Source organism: Varanus komodoensis, unplaced genomic scaffold (genome assembly GCF_004798865.1).
Source record: "Varanus komodoensis strain SLA01 unplaced genomic scaffold, ASM479886v1 scaffold2, whole genome shotgun sequence".
Lineage (NCBI taxonomy): Eukaryota > Metazoa > Chordata > Lepidosauria > Squamata > Varanidae > Varanus > Varanus komodoensis.
Genome location: NW_025335568.1, coordinates 34,917,422 through 34,941,852, shown reverse-complemented (window position 1 = coordinate 34,941,852; position 24,431 = coordinate 34,917,422). Strand labels below are relative to the sequence as shown.

Genomic DNA, 24,431 nt, shown 5'->3' with positions numbered 1-24,431 from the left:
CTAGTAGTGCCAGAAAGAATGAAGCGACTGGGTCAAAGCCTAAAGGACACTCAGTTGCAGATGTATCTGGTGGTGAAAGGAAAGTCCGATGCTGCAAAGATCTATACTCCATAGGAACCTGGAATGTAAGATCCATGAATCAAGGCAAGCTGGATGTGGTCAAACAAGAGATGACAAGACTGAACATGGACATCTTAGGAATCAGTGAACTAAAATGGACAGGAATGGGTGAATTTAATTCAGATGACCATCAGGTTTACTACTGCAGGCAAGAATCCCTCAGAAGAAATGGACTAGCCTTCATAGTCAATAAAAGAGTAGGAAAAGCAGTACTGGGATACAATCTCCAAAATGACAGAATGATCTCAGTTTGAATCCAAGGCAAACCATTCAACATCACAGTAGTCCAAGTCTATGCCCCAATCACTGGGGCTAAAGAGTTGACCGGTTCTGTGAAGGCCTACAACACCTTCTAGAATTAACACCCAGAACTGATGTCCTTATCATCATGGGGGATTGGAATGCTAAAGTAGGAAGCCAAAAGATAACCGGAATAACAGGCAGGTTTGGCCTCAGAATACAAAATGAAGCAGGGCACAGGCTGGTAGAATTTTGTCAAGAGAATACTATGGTCATAGTAAACACTCTTTTCCAACAATCCAAGAGACGACTCTACACATGGACATCACCAGACGGTCAACACAGAAATCAGATTGACTATGTGCTCTGCAGCCAAAGATGGAGAAGCTCTGTACAGTCAGTAAAAACTAGACCAGGAGCTGACTGTGGCTCAGATCATGAGTTGCTTGTTGCAAAAATTAGGCTTAAATTGAAAAAAGTAGGGAAAAGCACTAGGCCACTTAGGTATGACCTAAATCATATCCCTGATGAATATACAGTAGAGGTGACAAATAGATTTAAGGAATTAGATCTGATAGACAGAGTGCCTGAAGAACTATGGACAGAGGTTCACAACATTGTAGAAGAGGTAGCAACTAAAGAAAAAGAAATGCAAGAAAGCGAAATGGCTATCTGAGGAAGCTTTACAAATAGCTGAGGAAAGAAGGGAAGTGAAAGGCAAGGGAAAAAGAGAAAGATACATCCAATTGAATGCAGAATTCCAGAGAATAGCTAGAAGAGATAAGAATGCCTTCTTCATTGAACAGTGCAAAGAAATAGAAGAAAACAATAGAATAGGGAGGACCAGAGATCTCTTCAAGAAAATTGAAGATATGAAGGGAATGTTTCATGCAAAGATGGGCATGATAAAGGACCAAAATGGTAGGGACCTAACAGAGGCAGAAGAGATTAAAAAGAGGTGGCAAGATTACACAGAGGAAATATCCAAGAAAGAGCTTAATGTCCCTGATAACCACGATGGGGTGGTCACTGACCTCAAGCCAGACATCCTGGAATGTGAAGTCAAATGGGCTTTAGGAAGTCTGAGCAACAACAAAGCTAGTGGAGGCAACAGTATTCCAGCTGAGCTATTCAAAATCTTAAAAGTCGATGCAGTAAAAGTGCTACACTCAATATGCCAGCAAACTTGGAAAACTCAACAGTGGCCACAGGATTGGAAAAGGTCAGTTAACATTCCGATCCCAAAGAAGGGCAATGCCAAAGAATGTTCAAACTACTGCACCATTGCACTCATTTCACATGCTAGCAAAGTTATGCTCAAAATCCTACAAGCTAGGCTCCAGCAGTATGTGGACCGAGAACTACCAGAAGTACAGGCAGGATTTCGAAGAGGGAGAGGAACTAGATATCAAATTGCCAACATACGCTGGATCATGGAGAAAGTTAGGGAGTTCCAGAAAAACATCTACTTCTGCTTCTTTGACTATGCTAAAGCCTTTGACTGTGTGGATCACAGCAAATTGTGGCAAGTTCTTAAAGAGATGGGAGTGCCAGACCATCTTATTTGTCTCTTGAGAAACCTATATGCGGGTCAAGAAGCAACAGTGAGAACTGGACACGGAACCACTGATTGGTTCAAAATTGAGAAAGGAGTTCGGCAAGGCTGTATACTGTCGCCCTGCCTATTTAACTTATATGCAGAGCACATCATGGGAAAGGTGGGGCTAGATGAATCACCAGTTGGAATTAAGACTGCTGGGAGAAATATCAACAACCTCAGATATGCAGATGATACCACTCTAATGGCAGAAAGTGAAGAGGAACTAAAGAGCATCTTGATGCGGGTGAAGGAGGAGAGCGCAAAAGTTGGCTTGAAACTCAACATTAAGAAAACTAAGATCATGGCATCCAGTCCTCTCACTTCTTGGCAAATAGATGGGGAAGAAATGGGGGTAGTGACAGATTTTATTTTCCTGGGCTCCAAGATCACCACAGACGGGGACTGCAGCCAAGAAATTAAAAGACACTTGCTCCTGGGGAGGAAAACTATGGCAAATCTAGACAGCATACTAAAAAGCAGAGACATCACCCTGCCAACAAAAGTGCATATAGTCAAGGCTGTCGTTTTTCCAGTTGCAATCTATGTCTCTGAAAGTTGGACCATAAGGAAGGCTGAGCACCGAAGAATTGAGGCCTTTGAATTGTGGTGCTGGAGGAGACTCCTGGGAGTCCCTTGGACTGCAAGGCGATCAAACCGGTCAGTCCTAGAGGAGATCAACCCTGACTGCTCTTTAGAAGGCCAGATACTGAAGATGAAGCTCAAATACTTTGGCCACCTAATGTGAAGGAAGGACTCCCTGGAGAAGAGCCTAATGCTGGGAACAATAGATGGCAAAAGAAGAAGGGGATGGCAGAGAATGAGATGGTTAGATGGAGTCACTGAAGCAGTTGGTGTGAGCTTAAGTGGACTCTGGGGGATGGTGGAGGACAGGAAGGCCTGGAGGAATGTTGTCCATGGGGTCGTGATGGGTCAGACACGACTTCACGACTAACAACAACAACTCTAAATCTCAACAGGCAGTGATCTGACAATGACAAAGGGACCAATCCAAAGATCCACACTTTCAGATTACTATTCCTATGCCCAGCAGGGGGAAAAACAAACAAATCCTGAGTGTGCCCAGCTACACACAATGGACCAATGACATGTTGGAACAGTCCCATAGTTGTCATGGAGTCCATGAAATGTTCTACATATGATGTCCTCAGCATGGATGTTAATGTCCTCCAGAACCAGCAGCCTCGTGGGCCTCTACTCTGCAACTAAGACAATCTCTGTCAGCTCAGGTAGGGAGAGTGTTGACATTGGGACAATGCACCAGCAGTATTCCAAATCTATCCCACTGGCCCAGCATAAGATGCAAACACTCCAGACTAGGAGTCAGATGGGACAGGGAGCCTGGAGAGAGAGGGAGAAAAAAAGAGAGCGAGAGCTCACCCCAGTGGATTCCAGTTCTGCAAAACATATCTGGGAAATTCATAGACCACATTTTCACAGTGCACTAACTCACCCTGGCAATAAGCCATGGTGTGCTGCCTGTTTTGTGAACATCCTGTGGTGTGCCCATGGGTAACACAATCCTAGAACAGCCCATTTGTAGTATGTTTTTATTTAAATAAAAAATTTCAACCTAGAACAGCCCATGGGTGACTTGTCTGAAAAAAACAAACCACCGTGCAGGAAGTGGTCTGGGCTTCAATGATGTAAGAACCAACCATGGCTACTTACCATGATGGATTGTTGTGTTGTGAGAACCAGGCCAAGGTACCCTAGGATTTAAACAAAAAACAGCCCCCTTTTCAGATCCAGTTGCACAGACTGACTTGCTAATTCATCTTATTTCCTTTTTTTCTTACTAGCTGAGTCATTACAGAATATAGAAGGAGGCCTTCCATTCAGTGATCAAGAGGTGGCCAGCCTCAATTCAGCCACTGGTTTCTCCCACTCTAGTCTCTTTTCACAGGGTTGGGTGCATCACTGCGAGGTCAGTCAGACTCTCCTACTGCCTGCAGCTCAGTACCACATGCAGTAAGAAACTATGCTAAAATGTTCCTCCCAGAAACTCGATTACGTATTTTTTAGATACTGCCTAGTAGCTGGAATTTATTCCATTTTTGTGTCTGCTTCCCTTGCTTTCAGGCAAGCCTGTTAAATAAGGAAGGATACATGTACAAAGAGGTCCGCCTGGCACCGTCGTTACTGGTTTTTCGGCGCCAGGTAAAGACCTTTTTATTTAAACATCATTTTAATTGTTAAAATATATGATCTGGCCAGGGCAACTTCTTCTCCCTTCTCTTTCCTCCTCCTATATTCTTTATTTACTTATTTTATACTGTTAATTTTAATTTTATATTATTGTATCTCAGTGTATTTTTTGTATTTTTGTATTTATTGGTAAGTTATTATGTTCTATTGTATTTCAATGTATCTTATTGTGTTGTAAGCCGCCCCGAGGCTTCGACAAGCGGCGGCATAGAAATGTAATAATAATAATAATAATAATAATAATAATAATAATGTACTGTGGAGGAACAATTCTGAACCCACGTTATGTGCTTACTACAGCTCACTGTATACACGGATCAACACTGGGAGGAGTTGCTATCGGTAGGTACTGCCAGTTGTATCATTTAACAGTTTAATTGTATGTATATTACAACGTTATATTCTTAGTATATTGTTATATCGGTGTTAATTATATAAGAAATGCTAATCTATGAATTATATAGATATAAAATTATATCTTAAAGCAATTGTTTTTAAAAGGAATACTTGTTCTCAATGTTTTTCTTTTCCAGCCTTGATATTAATGAGTGTGTCATAAACCCGAACCCTCCACCACTCCCACCCTCCCAGTTCAATTTTTAAAAACAAACTGTGTCTAAAATGAGCTGCAGCCCTTTTATAGTTGTCGCCTTCTTTCCAATAGGTTTTTTCTACTTTTTCCAGTCTACATGTCAGGCAGAAGTACAAGGATGTTGAATCTCCTTGGCAAGAGAAAGAGAAAGAGAAAGGGGTTTAATTTTTGCCTGTGATACAACTGTTAAAGACACAACAGTTCTATTATGAAAAAGAAGAAACTATATTGCATTAGGAAAGCCAAAGTGACATGCTTTGCAATTACACATATGATAAAGTATTGGTAGCTTATATGACCTTTAAAATCTGCTCTGCAGAGCCTTCTTAGTCATGACACCTGTTTATGGAAAGCCCTCCTAACAAGGTGCACCTGATACCTGGCTGGTTATCTTTGCAGTACCAAAGACCTTTCCTTTCTTCCAGGCCCTTCAAATATACAATTTTTAAATTTTATGATGATTCAAAGGGTTTCCCTACTGAGGGATGTAACCTGTACAGAGGTGCCTCCTTCATTTTCATAGCAGAGGAAAAATGCATCCTGTACACTGGACTTTTTCCAGGCAGTTGTATTTCTCTGCCTTTCTATTTATTCTATTAGCCAACCTCAAAGTGGAAGTGAAGAAAACGGCAGGATAGCAGATTCTCATCGTTCCATAAAATTTTTGTTCTGGTTTGTCATTTAAAATTTGATACCAGATATTCCTCACACTACAAATAATCCATGAAAAAGAATGGAACACTCAGAGAGGCCTTGGAGGACAATGAATTTGTGAAAAGACCCTACAAACCTCCTGGAATGAGTGGTCTGGAGTGCATGATAAATGCCTTTGATAGAGAAACCCTTCTATATACTGTGCTTTTTGTTGTATTGTATCATATTCTTTTAACTATTTGTAATCTGCTTAGAGAATATTTGTCATTAGGCCAGATTAAAGATCTAATAAATAAACATAGGGCTGAAGGGGTGGAGGAATGACCAAGGAAGGAAGGAAGGAAGGAAGACGGATGGCAGGAGACGGGGAAAGTGGAATGACCAAAGGAGGAGAGAAACAGCAGCTGGGGAGAAATACCAATGAAAGGAGGAGAAAAGAAATGGGTAAAGGAGGAGGGAGAATAGGGCACCTTGCAGATTGTGGACAGGAGAAAGGAGAGAGCCTGTGGGTGGCAGAAGAAGGAATGTGGTGTGACATTGGGGGCGGAAGGGAGAGGGGAGTAGAGGAAGACAGAGCAACAGAAGAGAGCAAATGGAGTCCCAGAGAATTAATAGGGTACCGGAGGAAGGGGCAGAATGCGAAGGGAGAGAAAGCACATAAAAATCAATAAAAGCTGGATCCAATAAAACAAATCCTCATAAATGTGTATATTTCGCCCAACTATCATCAGATCACATATTATAACTGCCCCCACTAATTAGACCATAACAGTTACAGATCAGGTATGCTAATGTGACACAAATTTAAAAAACAGGGATCTGACTCATGGATTTTGATCATATTTACACAGAATTGCCCTGTCCATGAATTAACATCTAATCAGCATTCACGTCTGTGTTTTATAGTGGTTTTATTGTCATTCCATATAAAAACGAAGATTTAAGCCTTTTAGTTCCATGGCAGGCCATGCAAGCACCAAACCTTTTCTTTCCATGGTTTAATTTGATGGGGGAACTTCCATGTAAAAACCTGCACAGTCAAGAGGATCAGCTTTCATTCTACTGGATCCACCCTTTATCCAGACTCCGTGAAAATTTAAGGCCTCAGTGTGTGTGTTTCTATCTTCTTCTCTCCTTCTTTGGGCTGTTAGAAAAAGGGAACAGACCAGAATGGCAGTAAGTAGAGTGATCTGGAGTTGGAAATGAATGATTAGGCTATCAAGGGAACATACTGAAAGTTCTAGAGCAAATTATGTGTTTAATTTACCAGTGAAGTGTTTTATGCTATATGCTGCAAAATTGTTTTTGTGGAAGGGCTGTTCTCCTCATGCTTGATTCTCTGATGAAGTTAGAAGCAGGGTTAACCTTGCCAAAAAGAAAACTGCAGAGGAAATCTTGTGCAACTGAAACCTCCTGAGATGGAATGCATCCAGATGATGGAACTGATGTGTAATAAATATGCATGTACAGTTTGGGCCAGAAGTTAAAACCAAGCAAGTATGCATAAGACTGAGTACAGCTTTCATGGGCTAAAACTGTACACCAGTCTCTGCATTTTTCTGCACTCATTCAAACAACCTAAAATGAAATCATGGGTAGTCTACACATGCCATTTTAATATGATGATGATGATGGTGCATGTGATGTGATGGTACCATAGTGCTGTGGAGTCAAGCTACCATACGTGATCTTTCTATCAAAGTGGTCCAGCATACCATACATTTTAAAGATATGCCAAGTTGTTCCACCAAAAAAAGAAAAGAAAAAACTGCAGTGGCCAGTCTCCCACGTTTCCTACTGAACAGGGCTGAATGTAGTTACCATTTGTTCATCTCGGTTTCATTTCACAGAGTAAATATGCAGTGCCTAAACCTGTTCTGAAATGTCAACTAACCGTACTCTGTGTTCTAAGCTAGTTTTGCAGCCAGACTTCCTGGAGGTAAACAGTCAAATACTTTATCAAGGGGTATATACATAGTTCAGAGAAGCTATGTTTTGGGGCTCCATGCTGAATCTTTTGTGAATTGGGAAGAGAGGGGCTTTGGATTGCTTTCAGCTGCTTCTGTAAACCAACAAGATATGGCTTACCTGCCCACTCTGTCTGCTAGACCAACCATATAAAGCTAAAAGAATCATTTGTTCTTCACGCACTTGGCTACAATTCTTTGTGTTGTTAATAAACATAATTTCTTGTTCATTAAACCAGTGCATTCTTGAAATGGGAGGGATCCCAAAATAATTTATCTCTTCACTTTAATGCCATGGGGTTGTTTTGTTTTGTTTTGTATTGTTTTGCTTTGTTTTTTTTTGGCCTACTTACTGGTCCTCTCTGAGAATTGGGTGGTTAGAGCTTGGAAGCTGTCACATTTCCTGCTGGCCCAGTTGGATATGCCCCCTTTAATACAGAACAATCTGCCTGTTCTTTAACTCAGCATGTGCTCTTTGTTTTTGTGTACTTTAGGGAAGATTTAAACTGGGGCAATTAGTCATGAATTTAATGCTGTTTACCAAATGCTCCTCAGGTTAAGGAAAAGAATACAAACTCTCCATAGATCTCAGGATTATCACAAGAGAATCACATCTCAGATAACTCCAAGGAAATACCAAATACTGGTATTTCTTGTTTACAGATAGGTGCTTTCTGACTTTGCTGCCTTGTAATTAGATGGGTAGCTTAAACAAAGCTGGAACTCCTGGCATGTTAGAAGTCCCAGGAATATTGCAATTCAGGGATAGTTCTGACTTCATCCAAAGAGCTTCCTGAAGAGCCTGATTCTGCAGTAGCAAGCCTAGGAGCCAGAAACAAAGTGGACGGCACTGGGTACTGCTTTCATCTGTGAGGGCAGTATAGAAGGAGCTCCAGAGTGGATCCACACTACCGCACCTTTCATTAATCAGAGAGCTCTGTCATGGCATTGTTGCAAGATGGCTCTGCCACTGCTGGAGACATGCCCATGCAGCTTCCATTGCGCTGAAAGCATGACCTCAAGTCACACACAGATGACATTATAAGAGAAGGAAAGGAGATCTGTGCAGGGGAAATAACCCATGAACAGCATTGTTTTTCCCCTCTTTGCAGGTATATGAAGGAGGGAGCTGAGATTGCTTTAAAAAAAAAGACAGCTCCTTGTGCCCCTTCACAGAAAGCCATGGAGAAGGAAATGAGTTAGGGGGACATAAGGGGCAGGTTGTGATGGTTGTTGCTGCCCTTCCACTTCCCATGGCGTGAAACCAGCAGGATTGGTACCCCCTTTCCTATCCTGGCAAAAGCAGCCCCTTTTCCCAAAAGTGAGCATCACTGAAATCAATATGGTTTACTTTTAAATAAGGCCATTGAAGGAAATGGGATTGATTTCTGAGTGGACATGTATTCCAGCTTGTTTTCAGTTAGCTATTCCTTGAAGCAAGGGGAAACACAGGACATTCTTAATGTCAGTTTTTCAAAGGGGAGGGGAGAGAACCTGGGAAGCAGCATTGAGGCTGTTGCCAAGTCCCATAAGGAGCTTCTTCTTCTCCAAGACCACTTGTCCTGGCCCCAGAACACACCCTCAGGTTTAGTGTACACACACACTGGGGGGACACTGCAACATGTTAAAAAGTTGTGATATAACTGGTTTGAAAAAACCTGTAATATAATGGCAGTAATCTCACAAGGAAGACAGGCTGGGGTGAGTGTCCTGTGAAATACAAGTGAATCAGATCTTAAAACTTAAAATCTCACACTGGTGAGAGCCAGTGTGGTGTAGTGGTTAAGAGCATGGGACTGGGACTCAGACGATCTGGGTTCTACTCCCCGCTCGGCCATGGAGCCAACTGGGTGACTTTGGGCCAGTCACAGACTCTCAGTCCAACCTACCTCATAGGGTTGTTGTTGTGGGGAGAAGATTGAGGAGGAGATGTAAGCTGCCTTGATCCCTTTGTAGGAAAAAGGCAGGATATAAATCGAAGAATAAATAAATAAATTGCGGGTAAAAATACCTACTGTAGATCCAGTCCTGGTGTAAGATGATTGTACACAGAAATGTTTGTGCATTTCTGAGCATGAAGGAGACAACAGCAAGGCAGAACTGCCTGCTAATCCTCAGAAAATCTATTGGCTTTATATTGTGATCAGTAAAATCACTGATTTTATAACTTGATCCCTAATCAGCTGGGATCACCCATATGAATAAGCTGAGGAGACAGTTCTAACGAAGGAAACAATGGAATAGGGCAAAATGTTTAATGATAAATACCCACAAAAAGTGCTTCTGGGGTACAATCCACTGATATTTCATTGTTTGACTTTGAAACCAAAGCTAGAAGATAGTTGGCATAATCTTATCCTTTTCTCTTTGTGGGGAAGCAAATTAGCACATTATACAATTTAACTGCATGCATCGTGCTCACAGTTGGTAAATTTCATAAACTGTGCTTGGATAGAGTCAGGTTGTCTATAAATCTTTGCCTCTCCAAATACACCATACTAAATTAAAACAACTTCACATGAAGGGGAACTTCAAAATGAATGAGCTTTGAATTGAGCTACAGAACAAAACACGACAAAATGTTTACCACAGATTTCCCCAACCTGATGCTCCCAGATGTTTTGGACTACAGTTGGCTATGATAGATGGGAGGTACAAGATTCTACCTCCAAACGGACTGGAAAAGACAGAGGTCAGGTCATCAGAGAACACTTCTTGTACTACATTAAATGAGTAACAACAGCAAGAAGAAAACCCCATAACATAAGTTTGCAGTTGTTTATTTATATCTTCTTGCCTCCATTTTCTTAATAGTTCTTAACTTCAGAATTGAGATTGTGCCCTCAATGTTTTTAAGTCCCTGAATTTAGGAGTTTAGGAGCATCCTATTTGGGGCCGGGGAGTACCTGATGCCATCTCCCCCTTACTTTGCTCCTCTCCTGCTAGATGGGACTTTTTGCCAGAGCTGCACTGGAAGTGAAGGGAAGGAGACCGGAGATGCCTCCAGATAATTTACTTCCTGGCCTCTCCAGTGTCCTCCCTTCCCACCAAAGATCAAGTTCCTGAACTCAGCACAGTTCTTTCTGCACCAGCTGCAAGGAGGAAAGAAACTGGGGGGCCAGTTCCCTCCTCCAAGGCCAGAATTCCGCCTCTGACCTTGAATCAGGGCACCCAAAATATCCTACAGCCTTGGATGCTTTCCAAGGTCCATGGGACTCAGTAACCGGACCAAAGGAACAACTATTCTATGGGCAAAATACAAGGTGCAGTCCAGGGGGGCATAAATTGAAACTCATAACTGGAGTATATGGTTTCTTTTCTTTCATTCGCTTTATCAGTAAGACCTGACACGGCTGCTTATTTTTTAAAAAAATGGAAACTCAGAGGAAATCAATGACTTCTCAGTCACTGTGCCCCGCGTGGGTGCAATTCCCCAGTCCTACCACTCCTAGCATTCTTCTGCCAAACCCTTTTCTTTCTAAACCTGCATAGGGCTGCATCCTTAAAGGATCCTTAGTTAAGCTCGCCTCTCTGGCAAAGCTAAGGAGCTGCGATCAGTGATGTCCCCGAGGACAGGCCCTTGGAGAGCCAGGTGAGGGTTCCATCTGCAGAATGGAAAGCAATTTTGGGTGGTTCCTGGTGCTCCCAGGACCATTTCTGCTGGTGCATGCAGCTTTCTACATCATGCCAACCCTCTGGACCAGATTTGCAGACGTTCGGGGACTGCAGAGAGTGAAAGGAATCACAGACAATGATAGGTTCACTCAACAGGCAGGTTGTGAGCCATCTGTGTTTCATATTGTCTGCACCCAGCAACATGGGTTGTTGACCATGTAGAAGTCACTCTGGCTGTCTTCTGACAATGCAAGAAGTCAGTCTGAAACAAACATGGCTAACCATCCGCCATGGCTTATTCACCGTGGTTGCTGAATTCCACACCAGCTGCAGCTTCTGAACTGTCTTCAAGGGCAGCCCCACACAGAGTGAATTGCAGTAATCTAATGCAGAGATTAGAGCAAAATAATATGAAGAAGGGGTACATTTTCAAAAGACCTTTAAAACTGTGATATACTTTATGAATGTTTCATGAAAAGAAACTTCATATAAAACCTTTTTCTTACTTGCATGATTTTCAGTTTGTAGCACATTACCAGCATTTGCTTTTTTCTCTCTCCTTAGGGGGACCCCTGCAAAATTTATGTAGGCAAGAGCTTAACATGCTTTTTTTCCACACAAAATATTCCTTCAGAAGACTGATGATGTGTTGATTCGTGTTGACTAAACTGTCAGGGCCAGATCTTAGCAAAAGCATCAACTACACAAGCCAAATAATGTGGGATCTCTGATATGGATGAAGAAATTGCACGAATAATTTTGTGTAAGTCACCCACATTGCTTCATTCTGTATAGCCCAGAAAAACAAAACAAAAAAACCTAGCCTAGTCCAGTTGAATGTGCTTGTGAGCATTTGCTCCCCCATGTGGCACATTAAATCAGTGCCGGAGGAACCTATGCTACAACTTGGTTGATTTATATGGTAGGCAGAATTTTGCAGAATATCAAAAGCAAACCTTTGCTGCAAGAAGCTCCCATTCAAGTTTGGCTACAGCAGAGACTTCAAAGCAAAGAGAGGACAGTGAGTAAAAGGAAAGGTAAGCGTAATAAGGAATTACAGTGTACATTTGCAAAATTCTGTAGGAAGTAGGGGTTCAGGAAGTGTTAGCACTTCTGCTTACATCTTTTATCAAATAGAATAAACCTAAGAATTCATGACTAGGTTTTACAGTACACAACATTAACTTTAAATCTTGTCTACTACAGTCTCAATGCCAATGCTGACACAGAGCTGGAACAATTATGCTTGTCAGTATCCCAACCCTAATCCCATTATGTGGAGTAAGCTGCAATAATTTCACTCAAATTTATTTCCATACCATCTGTTTGGGATTGGGATAGAAGGGCAGCTCACTCCTCCCTCAGTAGATGGAATCCAAAAGATCCACCCCACATGAAAGTAAGTGCTAAGTATGCTGTGTGTTTTGGCTTAAAACTCTCTACTACTTTCTGTGCCCCACATTACCCAAAACTACTGTCAGCTGTTTCTGTGAAAGGGAGGGTGGTGATTTTCACAGTACTTGCCAAAATTCTGTTGTGTAAGCCTAGTGAAAGGACATACTTTGAAATCTGCATATGAACAACAACTTTGAGCAAAATAGGCCATTGCTAAAGCCTGTACAGCTAATATTATAACCACCTGAAATGTGCCTCCCAGTACTTTGGGGAGACCACCAATTTTGTCTTAGAAGAAGTCACTCCACTGGTCTAAAATGTTTTGTTACTCTTTGTTTCATACTTGCAGTTGGTGTTGTCAAAGGATTGTTATTCTGGGCCACTGATGCCATTCGGCAGTGAGCTGAAGAATCCAGAGACGAGAAAACCCAGCATACCGGCTTTTGGTTGAACATTCCTATCCACAAGTCCATATAGATAAATTTTTGGATTTTTCTGTTATCATCCTCCCCCTCCACAGATTTCAAGATTCAATAACCTTTTAAGATTTTGAGGAACACTCTTTGGTATAATATCTTATCGTGTAAGGCTGGCAATGTTTCTAATGACAGTCAGAATTATATGACTTGAAATGGAAGATAAGTTGTGTGGGAATTCATTGCTGGGTCATGCTGTACTCACGTACCACACGAAGACCAAGAGTATTGTAATTTACCTATGTAACCATATAAGGCTTGTAACCATATAAGGCTTGTAACCATATAAGGCTTGTAACCTAAGCATTAAGGTGTTGGCTGCTTGTGTACGATGGCTAATTGGCTGTATTCAAATGCCTAGGTAAAAAGTGTGAAGTAATAAAAGCAGATGCCGGTGGTGAGGGGGGAGAGGAGAGCAAGAGGAGAGCAAGAGGAGAGCAAGAAGAGAGAAGAAGAAAAAACCTTGGGGGAAGAAGTTTTTGCTGTTCTCCCCCTGCAACTAAACCGAGCATGCTTTGTAACTGATTTCTGGACTGCAGTCTTTTTTTTTTTTTCTTTAAACTTTCTCGCGCCGCTTGCCGAGGTTGACTGGCTGGCCCAGCCAACCCGCCACAAGTTGTTTTATCCCTTAATGTTTTATGACCACTGTTGACATTTGAGAAATCTTACTTTTTTAAAAAAGTCTCCAGTTGTTGACACTAGTTTCCCTCGTTGCCTCCCTCTCTTTTTAAATGAGTTCCTGAACTTTAAACTTTACTTTTCCAGTAACTCTACCAAAGAGCAACTGCTAGGCAAGCAAAATTCAACTAACTTTTCCAAGGAAACAAAACATGGGAATGCAGAAATGGACAATACAGTTGCTCTTGTTTGCCTTCATTTTTCATCAGGCAGACCTGACAGGTATTTGACTTTATTTTAATTTTCCAAAAGTAATGAGAATATAGGAGGCATTTGTGGCTTATCCTTAATCTGTACCTTGGAGAGTTAATCCTCTCCATCCCCTCCCAGCATTTTTCCTCAAGATCTTTAGTTGATGTTTAGTTGGAAACTTAGCTTGTCCGAACCACAAAAGTGGAACTCCGCGATTTACACAGACCTGGTTTATTTAATTGTTAGGACACACGAGTGAAAAGCTAAATCAGAAAAGAAGAAAGAGGAAAACTATATATGAATATAGGTGCGATCCAGAAATAGTTATTATTGCCACCCAACCCATTTGTTAAAAGAGCGCTTTTTAAAGGTTTAGCATTTTCATGGTTCAAGATAAAATGACAATGCAATCCTATAAATGTTGCCCCATAGCTGAGTCTCAGAGAATCCAGTTAGATTTATTCTCAGTTAAGTATTTACAGGATTGCCGACTTAGCAGCAAATGTGTTAATTACATGATGTGAAGAAAATAGTGTTTGAAAGATCTGAGTTTATCAAAGGGCAGACACAGGCAAACATACACATTCACATCACTGAATTTTGTGTGAGAGTGTGTATTTATGTGGAGAGGGCTTTTTAAACATTTTTAAAGAAGTTTTATCTGTGGATTTCTTTATTTTTATTTTTAGCCCTCATGAGGAGGGCGCATATGTGGTGGGGAAGTGAATGGGTGTGTAAGCAATATAATTTGTGACTGACAGTTGATAAAACCAACCATAAGAGGTGGTATATATATTAAAACTATTAATAAAATCTGTTAGCCAGTCCATTTTCCTTTTATGGAAATGCTGTATGGTTAAGGATGTGGTCTAATCCAGGTTTAGACAGGGGGAAAGCTGCTTCTGCTGCTCCTAGCAAGCTCCTGCCACAACAGAGGACTTTTTCCTGTTTAAATATGCATAACCTTCCGTGGGTGAGAGGCTGGGCCCACGGAGGCAATGGATCAAGCACTGTGTTTTTGTGGAAAAGTAGTTGACTTCTCACCTATCCTTCCTTCAGTGTTCTTATCAGCCAGAGAGGCAAATGATGTCATTGCAAGATCAAAACGTGCGGGTACCATCATTCTGGAAGAGATCCTCCCTGGTAATCTGGAAAGAGAATGCCTTGAGGAAAGGTGCTCATATGAGGAGGCAAGAGAAGCATTTGAAGACACCCCCAAGACTGTATGTATTTTTTGCTGATTTTTCCCAACATATCCACCAAGCCACTGTGCTGGCATTTAAATGGCTCAAATCTTAAAATATGCAAAATTAACACTAATTATGAAAGGTGTCGTGATTCTTGCATTGGTGCAAGTGCATGAGCAGTGACATTACATCTGCTTTCCAGGTAGGTCACTCCAACATTGCGAGTAAATAGGCGCCAGTCCCATTGGAAAGCCTGAAGCTGGTGCACTGTTGAGAGCAAGCCTTGCCCCATTGCTTTTTCCCTCTCCAGCAGAGTTTGGTGGAACTGGAAGCACACTCCTTTCTTAGACCTTTACAGCATGAATCAGTGTATTGTTCTCTTTGAGAGGTGGGAGAAGCATCTGTCCATGCCAAGAGAGCCAGTGCGGTGTAGTGGTTAAGAGTGTGGGTCTGGGACTCAGGTGATCTGGGTTCTATTCCCTGCTTGGTCACCAGACTGACTTTGGGTCAGTCACAAACTCTCAGCCCAACCTACCTCACAGGGTTGTTGTTGTGGAGAGAAGATTGAGAGCAGCAGGCGAACAATGTAAGATGCTTTGAATCTGTTGTAAGAAAAAAGGGGAGTACAAATCAAATCAATAAATAAAACAAGTAAGAGTTGGTTCCAAGTCGAAACACTCCTCCTTCCCTCCCTTTCAGAAAAGTCCTGGCTCTCTCTACATACTTGGCTTCCAGGCAGCCTGTACCTCAATGCTACATGCATTTTGTCCTAACCCACCCTTTTATGTACACTCTGCATAGTTCACAAACAGGTTGTTAATACACTGGGAAACAGTGGTCTCAGCATCCTGGGAATGTCATTTATCCTGGGAAGTGGACTGTGAAATTTCCTGGCAGGATAAGTAGACAAGGGAAGTTTCCTCTCCTTACCTTTCCCTCACTCCTGCACACCCACTCTTCACTGGGCAGGTTCCCAGGAGAGGTGTCTACCCTTATCTACTCTCATCATTGGCTGGATTCAGCAAACACCAACAAGCCCTGGCATCCTGTTCACACGGTGATCAACCCACTGTCTGTGGGATGCCTACAAGAAGAAGGTGACAGCAACTGATGTTGATAGGCATATTGGGCCTGGTGCAGAGGGCAGCATAAAGCCATTCTGACTAGTAGCCTTTTCCTCCATCCATTTGCCTGGTTCTCTTTTAAAAGCCTCTGGAGTCTTTGCCATCAGTACATACTGTGGTAGTAAATTCGTTGTTTAACTGTGTGTTGGTGTGAAGTACTTCCTTTTAATCTGGCTGGACTCTCTTGCCATTCAGCATTGTGGGATGAGCCAAATTCTAGTATCTAGAGATGCACCAGTCATTCATCCCCACTTTCTCTACACCATGCCCAAATTTTATACTGCTGTAGCATGTCTCCCCTCACTCACCATTACATGAGTGAAGTGAAGGAGCAGTGGGAAAACATTAATAAATTGTCACTAGTGTATCTGTGCCATAGCAGGGGTAGAGAACCTGTTGCCTTCCGTATGGAATTGTTTCCCACTCCTGCTATTGAGGAACTTTAAGCAGATAATCTTGCTTCATTAGCACTTTCCTGTCCAATCCCAGATGCAACTGGATAGTAATCCTTTCACAACATATTAATAGTAAGCTTTATTTTTAACGATCTATTAAATTCAGAACAATTGCAATCTTTTTCCAGGACCAGTTCTGGAGAGGCTATTATGGTAAGTAAATTTTCCACTTATCTTTTCAGAATTGTGTATATTTGCATTATAGAATGATGGAATTTGTGGGAGTGGCCCCTTATAGCTACAGATGAGTCCATGCGAGGGTGGCATGGGGAAACCTTTTGGGTCCAAGGACAAACTGGCTCCAGAAAAGGCCACATGTCAGCCGTGGGCTGGTCCACAGTCTCAAGTGGGCAAAAGTGCTGCTTTTTTCTGGCAGGAGGCCCTGAGATGTTTGTCCAAACACATCACACCTGCTGCTATACACTCATGTACACCCTGGCCCAGATACAACGCCACACACTCATTCATTGTCTTACAGACAAAACAGCCACTTAAATCTTTTTCATGTCTTTTTAGTTTTCTATATATAATACACAAGTCTGTATATCAGTGAATACCTATGTAATACCTATATATGAAATACAACTTACTAGCAGCTGTACAACAAAAGCAGACCAGATATCTAAGTAAGTATCCATTTGAAGGTGGACCTATATGCCACCTGTTCAAATGTTGAAAGCATTGTAAAATCCTCAGTCCTTTCCATTACAGGGGCTCAGTGTTTATCCTTTGATTGTTATAGTATCAGACTTTTTAGATGCAAAATAATGCAGGTAATACAGCATGTAGATCAGCAGATATTAAAGACTGTTCCAGTACAAAATTTATCTGTATGATAACCTCCTTCCCAAAAGAAGCAACAGTTGGATATTGTCAAAACAGATGTATCAAAGAAGCTTTCATTGCATTTTGCACCATCAGCAATTGGCCAAATGAGGTAATCCTTTATTAAAGAGTCATTGCAGCATCCAATACAGGCACAAAACAAACATTTTTTTTGAATAAGATCATAGATGTAACAAGCATAGACATCAAATCAACAATTTACTGATTAGGCAAAATGGAAAATTCAATTCCATATTCCATGTGCATATTCTGCAGTTAAAAATGAATTAAAATGTAGCGGCTAGTTATGGATTTAATGTCCATTTTGACCCTTTCCGCCGGAGTTCCAGCAAGCAAATAGGTGGGAAGCGGAATTGTGAGCAGCTCAGAAGGTACTAACTTCTTTGGAACAGCTAACATGATTGCTGTAAGGCTTTGCTTCATCACTAATACTAATCAATGCAATTTCTAAGTTTGCTGATACAAAAATAATTCAGTTGGCACCTACTGGTAGGTAGAAAAGCACAATCTATAAGTACTTACTGGTACCTTTTCCCTGCAGAAGGTGTGCAGTGTTCCTCAAGCCCCTGCATGAACAATGGAACATGCAGAGACAACATTCGCAGTTACATTTGTGACTGCAAAGAAGGTTTCCAAGGACGCAACTGCAATTTTGGTAAAAGGCATCATTTGCATTCTACATCATGTTATTTCCTAGAAGACTGTAAAGGAATCACAAAAGATCTCTCATTCTCAGCCAACCAATAGTTCTTGGTAGTTTAAGTAGCTGATTAGGTGTCACTGCAAATTTGTAAACAACAGGTGGTGTTAAACAGCACCCTTTTGAAGCTGGCTTTTGACAAGCAAAGAGATAGCAAAGTTAGGCTAATGAAGGAGCTCAGATCCAGCAGAGGTTCCCACTGGAGGGGAGAGGAGGGAATTTTTGCCGTTCCCCTGCAGCCTGCCCCACTTCAATACCTATTTTGTTCCAGAGGGTTCTCCAACTTCCCAGAGCAAATTTTTGGAAGGCACATGGTAAGGAAGGAGGAGCAGATGAAACTGCACTCTTTTAGCAGCAGGAGAGTATCATGAATTGAAATCCATTCATGGTAACTCTAGGACCAATCCACTGTTTCTAACCATGAAGGCCAGGATTCTGCATGGGAGTGACTTCATGTTGTCCTTTACAATATATAGTATTCCTACTTGAATTACTTTGTAGCAGACCAGTTGCTCACAGGATCCCACAAGCAGGATGAGTGCAACACCCGCTCCTGCCCAAGTTCCCCAGGAACTGGTGCATTGGATTGCATCTGATCCTGGATGCTTCAGTCTGATGGAGAAAACAGCCAACTACTAATGAGAGGAGTAGGTGCCATTCACATCACACAAACAAAGGGCAAGGCGAATGGCCTCTAGAGGTTGAAGAAAGAGGCAATGATCAGAAAAACAACACACATTTAGAGAAAGGAAGCCCAAGTTGATTGGTTCGAGATAATTTCAGCTTATTGTTGATTTGTTTGTGATACTTGCCTCCTGTTAAAACTGTCTTGCAGGTAGAAATGAGTGTCGCCATGAACTGAATGAGGGTTGTCAACATTTCTGCTATCCAGGCTTGACATCCTACGATTGTTCATGTGCCAAGGGGTACAAACTTGGGGAAAACAATACAGCATGCATTCCCCAAGGTGAGTGTTAAAAGATGGTGTTGAGGAGAGAGAGGATTCCAGAAAACAATATATGGACCAGTATAGTGCCATGGTTAAGCAAACAGATGTGATCCTAGACATCCCCAGATCATATCTTTCTAGCCATATAGCAGATGGGAACAAACTCATTTACCCCAGCCATAAAATTGGCTGGGCTTGCCCTATAAGAATCACTAACATTATTTTGTGTAGGAGATTTTAGATTATAAGGGTTAGGGGAAAGTATTATACAAGGATTACAACTACTGGCAAAATAGCCATCAGAATGATGGAGTAGAGTATACCGTGAGGATTATATTTGCAGGGATCCTTTGCTGTAGGTGCATGGCAAAATAGGTGTTAATTTACATCCTTATCAAGTAATCTATACATATCTTTATACTCTAGAGTAGGCACAAGGGACCTGATTTAAGCTTCATAAAAGACTCTCTATCATTACCCTAGGTTCTCATTTGGATCAGGCCCCCCATCTCTACTCTAAAGCATTTAAAGTAACATCTTTTTCTTTCTTCCATCGTAAATCAATGACTGCCATTCACTTGTTTGGAGAAAAGGTGCTGCACTTTGGAACAATGTTTCAGAGGGGAGCAAAAACTTGCCCAGTATCCCTGATTGTTGATGACCAAACCTACACCAAATTCCCTCACTCAGCTGGATGGCTATGTATGCCCATAATGTTTCATAGATGCAGGGTGCATTATATATTTCACACAGAAACCATGCATTATTTCTAATTTATTAAATTTTATTTATTTAATTCAATTTCTATGCTGCCCCAGCTGAAGGTTCTTTGGGCAGCTGACAAGTGCTGAAACAAAATAAAAACATATGTACAATGTAATAAAACAATTGATGATCTAATAAAATACATAAAGCAATAAAATATACCATCACATAATAAAATATATCCACACACACCAATAAGGACAACCAATAAACAAAAATTAAAATAAATAATCCATAACAAGATATCAAATAAAATAACCAAAAACTTGTTTAAATAAAAAAGTTGTTGAAAATGTATTTGTTTTGAAATTAACTTAAATTGGATGTAAAGTACCAGGCCTTCATTACAATGCAAAGTCAGGCACTGTATTCATTCCTAATTCCTATGAGGTTTCTAATGCCCAAGGTGTTACACAACCACCAAGTGCCTATAGCAAACTGGAAAAAGTATGCCTGCATTTATCAGCAAAAGATTGAACATGGTTATTTTAAAGAGATTGCTCATCTTAATAAAAATGAAGGACTGGCATCAAGGCTGGCACAAGCAGGGTACCTGCCGAGAGTCCGCACTGCAGCACGGACCCACTGACAAGTTTCCTAGACTTGTTCCTGTTTTTCATCATTGCAGTCCGCTTGCTGTGGCCCAACCAACAGTGGTGGTAGGAAGAAGGAGCTCTCAGCCCATTAAGCAAACATGTGGCAATGGTTATGAGGAAGATGATGAGGAACAAAAGCAACTGGTGACAACAGGCCAGGTCTCAGAGCGTGGCGGCCTATGAGGGGTTGCTGTGGCCACTCTGCGTATCCAGTCTCCAGTTGGGAGTTGTTTGGTCAAGCAAACAAGGGCCTGTGGGCAAGCATGGCTTATGTGAGAGTTATCTTGTGCAGTGTAAGCACTTCTAAGCACTTGAGTATGGATACACGTCCTAGTACTGTGGGTGTTGCAGATTGCTCTGGGTTAAATAACCCGCAATGAGCCACAGTACATTGTCTGAACCAGGTCAATATGGACTCATGGAGCTATCACTGAATGAACGGAACAGTTATTTGTGGAAGCAACCCATTGAGTATGATGTCTGCAATTTTACTTGCCATCCTTAGATCATTGTGCCTGTGGCAGACTTGAAGACCATGTAACAGCACCCCTGAATGCATCTGAAAAAGGCCGCGGAGGCTTCCCTTGGCAGGTATTGAAAGGGGATAATCCAAGGCTTGCCTGGCTGTGTTAGAGAAAAGAGATTAGGATTGCTGCACCTGAAGCCTCTGCTGAGGCTCGTAGACTCATAGAAGTGTAGAGTTGGAAGGGGCCATGAAGGCCATTGAGTCCAATCCCCTGCTGTTGCAGGACACCAGTTTACACCATCCCATTCTGGGACATCTGGGGCCTACTTGTTTAAGACAGGTATTCAGAGATACTCATTTCAGAGGCTTTGTAAATCAGTTTTCATGCGCGTGAGCGTGCGCTCACGCGTGCGCACACACACACACACAGCCCAACAGTTAACAAGATAAAATCATAATAACTGTAACATCAATAATTAAAATGGTAAGTTATTTCAATAAAATCTCATTGAAATAACCAGGTCCTGACAATGCTAGGACTTCAGAAAACAGATGTATTTTGTCAGGAGAAACAGAGAGATCATTCTGTACAGTAGTCCCACAACTGAAATACAACATGCTCTCTCTCTCTCTCTCTCTCTCTCTCTCTCTCTCTCTCTCTCTCTCTGTGTGTGTGTGTGTGTGTGTGTGTGTGTGTGTGTGTGTGTGTGTGTTAGGCGCATTGAGTGATTTAAGATAAACTAACAACCTATTATTTTACAACCGGTTGTTGTAAACAACCTATTATTTTATATTCTTCTAACAAGATACTTTTTTTCAAAGTACCAATTGGACTATAGCTAAAGTTTAAACTTTTAACCCAATGTAAATATAGACAGCAGGGTATTTCACAACTATTCAGCATTGCTGTTAAGCAGGCATCTCAGGCCTGTAGTCTTCACTGTTATTTAACCTCAGTTGCTCATCTTCTTTCACCACAAATTAGGTTTCTCTTTGTTCAACCTGAATGATAACCAAAATGCTTTCATAGGCTTAAGGGCCATCTGACCCACAAAAGTCTGCTTCAGCTGTGCTTTTTCTTGTAAAGAGGGCATATCAAATGCTATTTATCACAATGGCAAATGAAAGAGGAACCCCTGCTCTACCTAATCAAAGAAAAGCTGCATATATTATCTTGTTTTGATTTCAAGGTTCTGCTTTTAAACGCTGATGGAAATTTGATCTGTGGAGGTGTTCTCCTGGAAACCAATTTTGTGCTGACTACTGCTGAATGTGGTTGGCTGTCTCCCAGAATCGCTGTGATTGGTGAGTATCCAAGTGATCCTTTATCTCAGTTCCACGAAGCTGGAAGCTCCTGAGGCACAGTAGATCATGCCCCCTTCTCTCAGCAGGTCTCTTGTTCACGCAGACCAAATGCCCCATAGAAAAAATATCTGGGAGCCAGATTCTAGTGGAGGGTAGAGCAAACATAAAAGGGCATGGACAAAATAGTTTAAATTCCTGGAGTTTTAGCTTGAATCTCCTATTGACTGTAACTAAGCCTCAGGAGAAGCACTGGGACCTTTTAGAATGAGGAGAAATGGCACAAAAACTGGGAAATGGCCAAGCCGTTGGGGACTGAGCCCTTTGGGAAGCCAGAGAGAACTCCCGCTTTCCACAGCAGAGCTTGCAGATGAACTGTTCTGAACAGAACGCAACTACTTAACTTTAATCAGGTAGTACCTAGATAACAAAATTACACTATGGCAGAAACTCACCTAAGTTCAAGGTAAACATGAAAGGGTATGCCAAGTTCTCAAGTTGTAAACATTTCAGATGTTTTTCAGAACATTTCAGCTGCACAGGACTCTGCCCGAGTAAGAGTAAGGCTGTTCTGAGTAATGGCAGACTTAAGCTCATGATACCGTAAGATTAAATACTACATATATGTGACTCAGATAATGTTCACTTAAGGCTGATGTGACTACATGCAGTTTGTGGAATTCTCATGTCCTACATGCAAATACTTCTTGTATGAGAAACAGCCCTTGATGGAGTGCTTGCAGGGTCCATATTATAGGGAATTTTGCAAAGGCTGCTTTGGGGATGGCTTGGTGGGGTGCTGTTCATCAGCACTCGCCCGCCAATCCCACCCGACTACATGTGTGGAAGTGGAAGCTGGCCAAGGCATTTTGCTGTCCGAAACAGCCCAAGCTGTGCCAACATCCTGAACCTGGCATAGGCAGCTCTGTACCCTCCACATTTTTGGGACTACAGCTCCCATCATCTCCAGAGCTGTCTTGTCAATGGCCAGGGCAGGTGTAGTGCAAAATATCTGGCAGGTATCAGCTTACCTGCCAGCACAATCCTGCAGAACCAAACACATCCATGCTGCTCTCCACAAACCCACAGTGGTCTCTCAAGCAGAAGCCAGCCCCGAAAGTGCATCCTTCATATTTCCTTGTTCTGCCCTAGAAAAACAGGGCTACCCTAGACCCCCTGAGCAGCTTCTGTACACACCATGGAACATCCCCTTCTTTGCCACTACCAGGCATTCTCTGGAAAGTCTTCCAATGCTCAAGAGCAGATTTCGGGGCTGGAAGGAGTCCATTTTGCCATATGGCCATTTCAGTGGCAAATGATTCCTTTTAGATACAACTCACAGAACTGAAAGGGTGGCGAAAGAAGTACATACCACCTATCAGTGGTTCCATCTTTCTACTAAAAAAGCCCTCTTGAAAGATGAGGTGAATTTGGGAAGAAGCAATATAGCACATGTTAACATGAGATCAGTTATTCAAAGTCTATCATGACTTGGAAATTGCTCCCTTCCTAATTCCATGGCATTCAGGTATAGACAGAATCTTTTTTTGTAACGATTTGCACAACGTGGTCCATTTAAAACAAAAGCTCAATGAGTACATCATTACCTACCCAGGAAACGGCATGCTGCAAAGTGCTAGACAAGAAATACTGGTGACTAAAGTAAACTTACACCCCCGCCATGATCACATCACTGCTGAGAACAACCTGGCATTGCTCAAACTTCAAAAGCATATTGACTGCAATAGCCATCACTTACCCATATGCATTCCAGAGAGGGACTTTGCAGAGCATGTGTTGATGTCAAAACTGACAGGCACTCTCAGTGGCTGGAAAAGGGGTGCAACCCAGTCAACAGATGCAGTCGTTGAACAGCCAGTTTTCTACCTCAACGAAAATGAATGCCAACGAAAACTCAACCGAAGTTTGATCACAAGGGAATTCTGTGCCCACACATGGGGGGCAGCTGAGGAGCCACTTACTGAAGGGAGTTTCAGTGCTGTCAATTATAAAGGCACCTGGTTTCTGACTGGCATCTTAGAGCCCTGGGCAACGGCAGTCAGTCAGTGGAAAACACTGATATTCACCAAGACTTCAAGATACATGATGTGGTTTCAACAAATAAAGAACTTACAAAAAAACTTACCAAAGACAGTGGCAAACGAATAAGGCGAATGACCAGGTCTGGCATTTACATGCATTCGAGTACAAGTGGTGGTTGTAATATTAGGTATGCTTACCTGCTAAAATAAAGTTTTTTGCCCCCACTCCTCCTCTTCCATGCTT

At 41.9% G+C, this 24,431-nt stretch overlaps 2 protein-coding genes across 5 annotated transcripts in view; both read left to right on the top strand.

Annotated features, from left to right (window-relative positions):
• Positions 1 to 11,774, top strand: part of F10 (coagulation factor X) — a 37,876-nt gene extending 26,102 nt beyond the window's left edge. The window contains exons 10-12 of one of the 4 annotated variants that reach the window (XM_044428677.1): positions 4,061 to 4,138; positions 4,487 to 4,528; positions 11,579 to 11,774. In XM_044428677.1, the coding sequence (XP_044284612.1) occupies positions 4,061 to 4,138; positions 4,487 to 4,528; positions 11,579 to 11,656 (198 nt within the window). In that variant the 3' untranslated portion in view covers positions 11,657 to 11,774. Of the gene's footprint in view, positions 1 to 3,008; positions 3,081 to 4,060; positions 4,139 to 4,486; positions 4,529 to 4,850; positions 4,959 to 11,578 lie in introns of those variants that run through there. The other 3 variants (XM_044428676.1, XM_044428679.1, XM_044428678.1) reach the window with 3 other exon arrangements.
• A 1,681-nt stretch (positions 11,775 to 13,455) lies between these two features.
• On the top strand, positions 13,456 to 24,412 carry PROZ (protein Z, vitamin K dependent plasma glycoprotein). Its single transcript, XM_044428682.1, has 8 exons — positions 13,456 to 13,785; positions 14,815 to 14,978; positions 16,650 to 16,674; positions 17,909 to 18,022; positions 18,903 to 19,034; positions 20,883 to 20,968; positions 22,034 to 22,148; positions 23,761 to 24,412. Exons 1-8 carry the CDS (start codon positions 13,716 to 13,718, stop codon positions 24,312 to 24,314), a joined length of 1,260 nt encoding a protein of 419 aa, XP_044284617.1. The 5' UTR covers positions 13,456 to 13,715; the 3' UTR covers positions 24,315 to 24,412.
• Positions 24,413 to 24,431: the final 19 nt, after the last annotated feature.